A 10540-nucleotide genomic window follows, 5' to 3' on the forward strand; every position below is an offset into this window, starting at 1 on the left:
TGTTAGTCACTCTGGTTAAAATTCAGCCTGTCGTCACCTCATGCCCTGCAGGATCTTCTAGAGAAGTCAGTCCCGGCCACAAGGTAATTGCAGCTGGAATATCTGCCTGGAGGACCTAAACCTCCTGCCTTGTGCCCACAACCTACACCCACAGCTGCCCCACCCAGCCCCACCCGGGCCCTTGGTGCCTTGTTCAGCTCCCAGAGCGTTCTCTAACGTCCCACAGGTGTGTGATGTGCCCCAACCTGCTCTCCTGACTCACTTGGATAATGGGTTCAGGGAGACAGGTGCAAGGGCTCTTTCCAACACCTGTGGCAAGCTGGGGACCTGGGAAGAGAAGAGTCCAGGGGGCTGCACACTTCCTCTTCATCAGGGCCACCCAACCGATGACTCCGCACTGCCTTCCACACTTGCCATTCCACCAGGACGGAAGGGAAGAATGCCCACGAGGCAAAAGGGGAACCCGGAAGAGCTCCAACCCAGCCCTTCTCCCCTGAGTGCTCCCCCCAGCCCTACGAGCCTCTGTTCTGTTCTTTGTCCTCTGTTCCCGGCAGCAAAGTTTGCCGAGTTCAGTCTGCATGGGGGATCCTGGGATGCTGGAAGGAAAGGAAGCCGCCCCCCCACCCAAGTTGGTTCCAGGAAAAGTGCTGTCTTGGATCTCACTTTGTCTGGCATCTACAGACCCAGAGGGAAATTAGCCAGAGAGTGTGTGTATTTCATTCATGTAGCCCACGCAGAGTTTCAGGGCCTCCGTTGGGACAGGCCGCTGCTGATATTGCAGAAACGGAGAGGAGAGCCTGAGGCAAATGGCTGACCCCAGGTTTGCGGTTTCAGAGCTCAGGTGTCCTGGGATGTAGCTAGGCAGCCCCCCACCATCTCTCAGCAAGGGGAGAAGACCACTGAGCATTCTTGAGGGGTTGTCTGTGTTCAGAGACACCGATGTCAGGGATCCCTTCCTGCTATGCCTCCCAGTGTCCAGGTGTAATTCCCAAGGGAAGGAAGGAGACAGGACCCAGGCGTCAGAGTCCCAGAGGCTGGGGTCCCGTCTCCTGGTACGTGGCGCCTGTGAATGGCGGCAGTCGCAGGGGGCATGCGGGTTCCTTCTGCTCTCACTCATCGAATTTGCTTTCTTGGACTTTCAGAGCGGTGTTGTTGAAGTGGGTCCCCGGGTGGGAGCAGCTCTCTACTGCCCCCACCTGAATCCTGCCCGAAGGTGGCAGGTGTCGGGTTAGGTCCGGCCCCCTCCGGGACTAGCCATTCAGGTAGGAGGCCGCTCCCCTGCCCCCGGGCTGGGCTCTCTTTTATAAAGGGCCCTTGCTAGCCGCTGTCCCCCCACTTCGAATTTGCTTCTCAGCTCCTTCTCGAACTTGTGTCGGGTCCCACCGCTGCCTCCCAGTAGCCCTCAGCATGTCGTCTGTCAGGATAACCCAGAAGACCCACAGGATGTCCTCTGGCCCCCGGGGGGCCTTCAGCAGCCGCTCCTACACCAGCATGCCCACCCCCCGCATCAGCTTCTCGTCCTACTCCCGGGTGGGCAGCGGCAGCAGCAGCTACCGGGCTCCCCTGAGCACCGGCCTGGGTATGGCCGGGGGCTTCAGCGGGGTAGGAGGTGTAGGGGGCATCACGGCCGTCACGGTGAACCCGAGCCTGCTGACCCCCATGAAGCTCGAGTCCGACCACAACATGCAGGCCGTGCGCACCCAGGAGAAGGAGCAGATCAAGACGCTCAACAACAAGTTTGCCTCCTTCATCGACAAGGTGAGGGTCCCCCTGCACCGCTGGCTGGGCCCGCCACCCCTTGTGCCCATCACCCTCCGGCCAGGGGAGCCCTGGTGGCCCCACCCACTGGCCTCGTTCTCTGCCAACCCACGACTCACGGCTCCCCTGCACTTTGGTTGGGGCTGGGGGTTGGGGGGCGACGGGACCGGGAAAGGGTCCAGGTGGTTTGTGACCTGCCGCAAACTAAGCCCGAATTGAGGTCCGGGCGGTGGATCGTTTGCATCCTGGAATAGTCCCAGTTTTTAAGCTTCGGGGCCTAGGAGAGGCCACTCGCCAGCGTGAATTCACCCCTCTCCGCTATACTGCAACAAAGGTGGGTGGGGGGGACTTTAAAAAAATAAAACAAAACAAAAAATTACTCCCCCTCCCAAACCATAGGGGCTGTGCAGGAGTTCTAGAAGGAAGAGGGTACCTGGACTTAACTGGGCCAGTATTGATTGAGGCCTTTGGCTCCCCGAGGCCTGGGCGTGGGGGACAGTGAGTCATAACTCCCCTCCCCCCCTCAACCAGGTAGTGGTGTGGGGCGGGGCGGGGCCGGGCGGAGACTGCCCCCAGCCATGGGGTGAAGGGCTGAGGGCCGCCCTCTGTCCGCTTGGCAGAGTTCTTAGAGCTCGCGCCCGCGTGCAAAGGGTGGGGTGGCATGGGCGTGGGGGGCGGAGGAGAGGCTGCAACGGCCTTCAGAAGAGCCCCCATCCGGGATTCAAAGTCTGCGGGCGTTGGACGCACCGCCCGGTCGTGGGCCCTGTAAAACCCCAGGATTTATGGTTTCAGATAAGGCTTTCCGCCAACGCCCCTCTTCCCTCGCCGCCCCTGTGCCTTTCACGCGTTCCTACTTCGCTCCGCCTCCACGGCCAGGCTCCACTTTCTTCGAGAAACCTCCAGGCCGGGTTTTGCAGCCTCAGGTCCCCAGGGGCCCCAGCGGGCGGGCGGGACAATTGGGCCCCTCCCTGCTGACTGGCTCCTGGGAGGCATTGTGGGGAAGGGAGGAGGGAAATCCTGAGGCAGATCAGAACCCTTAGGAATTGGAGTGCCCCCAGAGACCCCCACAGCACCCTGTTCCTGAGCCGGGGTTTGCAGGTTCGGAGGCTCTCTCTGAGCACTTGATTTTACATCTTGTGAGGTCTTTTTACATCTTCCTGTAGTCTTTAGTTCCGCACAACTGAATTCCAGTTTTCGACTTGGTTACCTTGGGCAATGATGGTTTGTAGATAAGGATTTTGTGTGTGTGTGTGCCTATTCAAGGATTTATCTACCCAACCCACTGCCGTGGAGTTGATTCTGACTCCTGGCGACCTTACAGGACAGAGCAGCACCGTTCCATAGTGTTTACGGGGCTGCACAGGGCTTACACCGCACAGCTGTGAGGATGGCCCAGGGCCCAACAGTGCTGCATTCTGTCGCCCTGTGAATGGAACCCACCACACCTGACAATTGCAACTGCAAATCACAGAAGCCCGCCTCATCTTTCTCTTGCAAAACAGCTGGTGGGTTCGAACCCCCGACTTTTCTTTCTTTTCAAAATTTTAAATCATTTTATTGGGAGCTCTTACATAGATCATAACATGCCATGGTTCAATCACACCGAGCAGGATTGTACGATTGCTACCACGGTCAAGTTTCAAAGCATTTTCTTTCTTCTTGAACTCCTGGACATCAATCAGCTCCCCTTTACTCCCTCCCACCTCCCCCTTGTACCACCCCCCAGGATTTTTCCCCCTATAATAGTTTCCCCCCAGCCATATCTTACACGATCCAATCTATCCATTCACATACACTTCTGTTGTTCAGTCCCATCGAATGGGGATATACAGTCATCGGTACTATCAGCTCCCCATTCCGCCCTCCCCCTGACTTTTCTGTTAGCAGCTCAGCTGTTAACCCAGGGTGCCACCTGGGCCCTTTATTCAAGGCACCCATGCATGTAAAGGGCTTAGCAGTGCTTGGTCTGGAATTAAGTAGTCCATTAGGATGAGCTGGCAGGATCGCTTTCACGGAGAAGAGATACTTAGAGAGAGAGGCTTGTGGGATCTACACTGTACCTTTAAAACATCTTCCTCCCCCAAGTCGACCCAATTAAAAAAAAAAACCCAAACATTCTCCATCTTGGAACTAGTATGTTATTCTTCCTTTTATAAAATAAAATGTCCATTTTCCATGCCCTAATTTCATCCTAAGATCTGATGCTTTGACCCTAAGGAACCCAGGGCCTTTGTGTTTAGGCCATGAGGGTTGTGTTGTGGTGTAAGGGGTAGGGCAGGGGTTGGGGACCTTCTCCCAGGCCCTCTCTGTCTTTGGGGCAGTCTTCAGCAGAGGACTCTCACAAGAGGGCTGTGGGGAGGAGGAAGGAGTTTTCAGTTTGTAGACACCCCTGGTAGGTGTGGTGCCTCTTTCCCAGCCACAGATGACTTCTGAACAGAAACGGGGCTGCTAAAAGGGTCTTCTAGAATTCGTAGGCCATTGGCTGAGGAGACCATGGAGAAGAACCATGAAACAGAGTAGTCGCCGTGTGAGGCTGGGCTCAGGGCCTCCTGCCTAGTGTTATTTTTCAGATGAAGTTTTCCTATAATCTCCGTGAGTCCCCCAAAGTCAGTCCAAATCATAATCATGATGATAATATTATTTGATATGAACAATCTACAATTTCTTTTTTGCCCCTTCAATCTTATTTGAGTGTAAAGAAAACAGCATCCTTAGGAAACACGGCTATTTCTATCAATGTGCAATAGACAATCTAAGTAAATAAAACCTGCTTGCTCCAGTGCAAGTCTCCTAACTGCCGACTGTCAACCATATTCCCTGCCCCACTCTTTTCCAAGCTGTAGGTGATCTGCCCCAAACAGCTAACCGGGTTACTGGATTCCAGGGGCTTCGCTGTTCAGAGAGCAGATTAGAGGGAGAGACAGAATCCTCAGCTTTCTTTCAAGGCCTTGCTCCCCAACCCAGACTCTGAGCCCCGGACCTCCTTGCTCCCTCCTCCCCTCTGCAGGTGCGGTTCCTGGAGCAGCAGAACAAGATGCTGGAGACCAAGTGGAGCCTTCTGCAACAGCAGAAAACCTCTCGTAGCAACATGGACAGCATGTTCGAGAGCTACATCAACAACCTCAGGCGGCAGCTGGAGATGCTGGGCCAGGAGAAGCTGAAGTTGGAGGCAGAGCTGGGCAGCATGCAGGGGCTGGTGGAGGACTTCAAGAATAAGTGAGCTCCTCCTCCTCCCCCAGCTGAGGTCATCCTGCCTTGCCCCCTGGGACCAGAGACTCAGGGTCTCTGGGCAATGTAGTTCTAGATACCTAGGATGACCAAAAGATTGGGTTTGCTCAGGGAAGCTTAGGTTTGTGCCCATTGCCCCAGGAAAATTGTTAAAAGCACCCCTCTTAATATCAGAACTCCCTGGATCCGGACAATATTTTCCCCCCTATCAAATAATAGTTTTATTTAGATTCAAAGATTTGCAAGTTGGGACACATGCCAGAGTGAAAGTTCAAAATGGCAATCCCAAGAGGGAACAGTGTCTTTAAAAAAAAATCATTTTATTGGGGGCTTGTACAGCTTTTATCACAATCCATACATCCGTCCATTGTGTCGAGCACATTTGTTGCCATCATCATGCTCAGAACATTTGCTTTCTACTTGAGCCCTTGATATCAGCTCCTCATTCCATCCCCCACCCCACATCCGGCACGAACCCTTGATAATTTATAAATTATTATTGTTTTGTCATGTCTTACACTGTCCGACGTCTCCCTTCACCCACTTTTCTGTTGCTGGACAATCCATTTTATGATCATGCTTGCATGATAAACCTAGGATGGGAGAGACAGGTAGCCAACAGGTTTAATTTTATACTTCTATGCCTGCCTCTTATTTATTCATGGTCCCTGACCTCCAACAACCTCCAGAAAGTTCTCCCAGCTACTTGACCCTTGGGATATCTTCAATACTGTGGGTTCAATACTGTGACTACAGAGAGAGATTTCTTGCTTAAGACCTCTCCACTGCCTTGAGCACACAGGGTGGAGGCAGGGAGAGGATAGTTGTTTGGGGCAGAAGGATCAGCCCTCCCATTCCACGTCCTCCAGGAACTGAATTTCCCAGCTATTCATGTTTCTCTCCCCGCATGAGACCCAGGGCAAGCTCACCTTCGCCTACATCATCTGATTCCAAGTGTTTTCTCACCAGGTACGAAGACGAGATCAACAAGCGAACAGAGATGGAGAATGAATTTGTCCTTATCAAGAAGGTAAGGGAGTACCCAGGCCCCCAGTCAGAGCCGGGAGAGTAGAGCTTAAAGACTCCAGGGAGACGAAGAAGGCTTTCTGGGTTCCGTGCACAAATGCTTCCAAGCCATGGGACAAATTAATTTATGTCAACACTTGAGTGTCGTCTGGACCCATAGCATGGAAAGGTAGAGGGGTCTGAGAGCTAACTAAGGACACCTGGGTAGAATTCTAGACATCATATTGGAACATGGTCACTGAAATGGAGCAGTGGGATTGGAAGTCTGGCCAAAAGAGCTTCCTAGAGGAGAAGGAGGAGGAGGAGGAGGAGGAGGAGGAGGACATTCCTCAAGGTGCTGGGAAGGGCTCAGGCTGGGGGTGAGGTCCACTGGTGGGTAGAGGATTGGACCCCATGATGGGGTGGGAAAGACCGCTAGAAGGTCATGAAGCCTAGACCACTGGGTGGACAATGGGGAGCCCTTTGGTGGGGGTCCGGGCTTGCCTCACAAGGCCCTTCTCTGCTCCCTCTCACAGGACGTTGATGAAGCATACATGAACAAGGTGGAGCTGGAGTCCCGCCTGGAAGGGCTGACGGATGAGATTAACTTCCTCAGGCAGCTGCATGAAGAGGTAATGTTCCTCTGCCCGGAGCCAGTTCCTCCCCGCCGGGTTTCAGCACATGGACAGACGGGGTTCCCACGAAGGACCACAGCTCCCAGGACTGACCCAGCGTGGGGGCTCCCCTTGCTCTTGCCCTTGCCTCATTTCACGGAGGAGGAAGCAGGCTCGGAGGCTCAGAAGAACTTGCCCCGGGCTGCCATCCACGAAGTGGTGACCCCACAGCAAACGCAGGCCCCTCCTCCATCCCTAAAGCCTTTGCCCCTCATTTCTCGTCTCCATTGTATCCATCTGCGGGGCCTTTTAAAAATTATTTTATTGGGGTTCTTACAGCTCTTATCACCATACATCCATCCAAGCATACATGCATCCATCCATCCATCCATCCATCCATCCATCCATCCATTCATCCAGTGTCAAACACATTTTTACACTTGTTGTCATCATCATTTTCAATACATTTTCTTTCTACTTGAGCCCTTGGTATTAGCTCATTTTACCTCCTTCATGATCCCTTGATAATTTATAAATGATTATTTTTTTCATGTCTTAACATCAGCCACTTTCTCCGTTTACCCACTTTTCTGTTGTCTGTCCCCTGGAGTGGGGTGGGGTTTATATGTCGATCATTGTGATTGGTTCCCCCTCCCACCCACCCCCTACCTTCCCCTTCCCTTCCTGGTATTGCTACTCTCATTATTGGTCCTGGCGGGTTTATCTGTCCTGGATTCCTTGTGGTTTGAGCTCTTGTCTGTACCAGTGTACATGCTCTGGTCTAGCTGGATTTGTAAGGTCATGAGAGTGGGGAGGAAGCATTAAAGAACTAGCTGTTTTATTCTTTCTGTTAGAAGGGGCTCCTTGTAGACGGAGACAGAGTTTCACCACCTTCTCCCTGTGATAGGAGCTCCGTGAGCTGCAGGCCCAGATCTCGGACACGTCCGTGGTGCTGTCCATGGACAACAGCCGCTCCCTGGACATGGACGGCATCATCGCCGAGGTCAAGGCCCAGTACGAGGAGATCGCCAACCGCAGCCGGGCCGAGGCCGAGAGCATGTACCAGATCAAGGTGAATAGTGCGGCCATCTCTTCCTCGATGGCTCTAGTCACCAGGAGGAAGCAGTTCACATTCTCCTGGGACTGCTGGGTGGCCGTTGGTTGCTTGCGCCTGGGGACCTGGAAGAAGGGGTTCAGTGGGGTGGGAGACAAGGGCTCTGGCACCTGGGGCACTTTCCCCTGGACTTCAGGTGCCCCCTGGGCCTCACTCCTGGTCTCTAACCACAGTATGAGGAGCTGCAGGCCCAGGCTGGGAAGCATGGGGATGATCTTCGTCGGACCAAGACGGAGATCTCAGAGATGAACCGGAACATCAACCGGATCCAGGCTGAGATTGAGGGGCTCAAAGGCCAGGTAAGGGCTGGACTAGCCCAGGGGTAGGGGCAGACCCTGGGTCACACCTGGACGAGAGATGATGTAGGGGGCAGGGAGGGGGGTGGGGGTGGGGTGGGATGGGGGCAGGGATCTTAGTGTGTGGTAGTCCCAGGAGAGGGAGGGTGACAGTTAGCTTCTCAGATCGTTCCCGGAAGGTTGCGGATGTGGAGGTGGTTCTTGGGGCCTTGATGGGGTGAAAGGGCATTGGCAAGGGAGGTGGAGGCCTAGAATCAACCTCCCAACCCCACTTTATCTTGTCTGTCTTCTGAATTGGGGCATGACTGGGCTTAAGAGCCTTTAAGAAAGTGTAGACACCAGAGATCTAGCCCCATCGGGGTGGGGGTTGATGCCAGGCAGCCCCCCGGGTGAGGGGTTTGAGATGGAAGCTGCTGGAAGCCACTGGAATTCCCCCTTTCTTGCTCTGCTCCCCGAGTTGCCCCCGTGGGATTGGGCTCTGGAGAGGTGTGGGGGTGTGTGTGGGGGGATTGGGCGGGGACAGGAGGCACCTCTATCCTCTGACTGTCCCTCCCCCCCAGAGAGCGTCCCTGGAGGCTGCCATCGCGGACGCAGAGCAGCGTGGGGAGATGGCCATCAAGGACGGCAACAGCAAGCTGGCCGAGCTGGAGGCTGCCCTGCTTCGGGCCAAGCAGGACATAACGCAGCAGCTGCGTGAGTACCAGGAGCTGATGAACGTCAAGCTGGCCCTGGACATTGAGATCGCCACCTACCGCAAGCTGCTGGAGGGCGAGGAGAGCCGGTGAGTGAGCCGGGGGTCTCCCACCCACGCTGCTCCTGGTGCGCACGCTGGGCCTGGGATCTATCTGATCAGGGCCAGGCAGGAGTGGGTACCGGCCCCTGGGAACCTGGGTCCTGTTGCCCTGGGACCAGAGGTCCTGATGTGCCCGTGTCCTCTTGATCCAGGCTGGAGTCCGGGATGCAGAACATGAGCATCCACACGAAGACCACCAGTGGCTACTCCGGTGGGTGCCCAGAGGGAAGGGTCTGCATCTCTCCGGGGGCGGGCTCCCCATTGGGTGGTGGTGGTGGAGGGGGGCAGCTGCTCAGTTGCTTGGCCAGTGACCTGTCTCAGGCCCTTGGCAGTCAAGGAGGGGAGAAGGAGCAGAGTCCATCTTTTCTGGGGAATCGTGGTGCGAGGGGAGACAGACCCCGGACCACCCTGTCCCGGCGCACAGGTTTTGCACGTCTATCTTGCTTATTATTTATGCAAACCTGTCAGTTCTCCTGTTTGACAGAAGAGGTCACATAGCGGATACCCAAACCCTTTCCTCCTGGATTCCCCTGACATTTCCGGGGAGCAGTCAAGACCCCCAGACCTGGGCTAGAGTCCCCCTCCCTGGGGATGGTGTGGGGAGTGAGCTGAGAGATGAGGCTGTGGGGCGTGGTCCGGGGAGGAGCCCTGTGCTCATGTGGCGACCTCTGTCCCCATCAGGTGGGCTGACCTCGAGCTACGGGGGCCTCACGAGCCCTGGCCTCACCTATGGCTTGAGCTCCCTGCAGTCCAGCTTCAGCCCAGGCGGAGGCACCAGCTCCTTCTCCCGAGCCAGCTCCACCAAGGCTGTGGTGGTGAAGAAGATCGAGACCCGGGATGGGAAGCTGCTGTCCGAGTCTTCGGATGTCCTGCCCAAGTGAATATCCCTGTGACGCCTCACAGTCTGTCCCTGACCCTGCCTGCCCAGCGCTGTGCAGGGGCACCAAGGGAACAGGAGGCAGGATGATTGACCCAGTCTTTACCCCACCCTGTGGGAATCAACTACTTAGTGGGGGGGATATCCCCTTTTCCCAGAGCCCCCAATGAAAGCAATGGTCTTTTGTAAAATAAAACCTGACAACTTACATACACATATACTCGATAGGAATTGATGCCTCGATTGTAATAAGAGCTGCAAGAGCCTGCAATGAAATGATCTTTAAATAAAAAAATCAAGCCCAAGCCAGCCCATGGTGTTGTCAGTCCAACCCTTGTGTCCATGGGAACAGGGAGGGAGGGGCCAGGAAGGGGCTCTCGCGGTTCTTGAGAGGTCTTCTGGTCGGGTTCTTGTTGATACTTCGGTCATTGCCATAAATCCACACCTGCCGCAGCAGTCCCTCACCTGTGCCTGGTGCTTCCCTCACTGTACAGGTGCTTGCACACGACCCTTCCTGTGCTCGGCACAGCAGACTCGGAGAGGTGGGCAGAAGGGAGCCTAGTTGGTACAAGGGGTCTTCATGAAGTTTTGTGGAACAATTCCACCCCACCCCCCCAGATGTTTTGAAGTCCCCATCCCCATCTTATCAGGAGAGAGTTTATCTTCCTGCATCTGCAGGAGCTCAGTGTCAGGGCTACCTGCCGGCTCAGAGAGCCCACACCATCAGATCCACAGGGAATGGGCAGAGTTGGGAATCAAAGCCTACACTTGTCCTTCTCTTCAGCCTGACACACGACTTACCTGGTGATCAGAAATGCCGTCCGTCCGTCCATCCGTCCTTCCTTCCTTCCTTCC

General features: G+C 55.0%; 1 protein-coding gene across 1 annotated transcript; it reads left to right on the forward strand.

The window, feature by feature from the left end:
- The first annotated feature begins 1347 nt into the window (after nucleotides 1-1347).
- On the forward strand, nucleotides 1348-9986 carry KRT8 (keratin 8). Its single transcript, XM_075551649.1, has 9 exons — nucleotides 1348-1758; nucleotides 4766-4974; nucleotides 5956-6016; nucleotides 6528-6623; nucleotides 7513-7677; nucleotides 7893-8018; nucleotides 8576-8796; nucleotides 8961-9019; nucleotides 9490-9986. The coding sequence occupies exons 1-9, from the start codon at nucleotides 1408-1410 to the stop codon at nucleotides 9687-9689; spliced, it is 1488 nt and encodes a 495-aa protein (XP_075407764.1). The 5' UTR covers nucleotides 1348-1407; the 3' UTR covers nucleotides 9690-9986.
- The last annotated feature ends 554 nt before the right edge of the window (nucleotides 9987-10540 follow it).

This window comes from Tenrec ecaudatus, chromosome 6, assembly GCF_050624435.1.
Source record: "Tenrec ecaudatus isolate mTenEca1 chromosome 6, mTenEca1.hap1, whole genome shotgun sequence".
Taxonomy (NCBI): domain Eukaryota; kingdom Metazoa; phylum Chordata; class Mammalia; order Afrosoricida; family Tenrecidae; genus Tenrec; species Tenrec ecaudatus.

Bases quoted from the DNA above. Each gene is read 5' to 3' on its own strand.
- KRT8 (XM_075551649.1), top strand. From the start codon at position 1,408: ATGTCGTCTGTCAGGATAACCCAGAAGACCCACAGGATGTCCTCTGGC. The intron at 6,017-6,527 runs GTAAGGGAGTAC...TCCCTCTCACAG, and splicing joins AATTTGTCCTTATCAAGAAG to GACGTTGATGAAGCATACAT. The intron at 9,020-9,489 runs GTGGGTGCCCAG...TGTCCCCATCAG, and splicing joins GACCACCAGTGGCTACTCCG to GTGGGCTGACCTCGAGCTAC.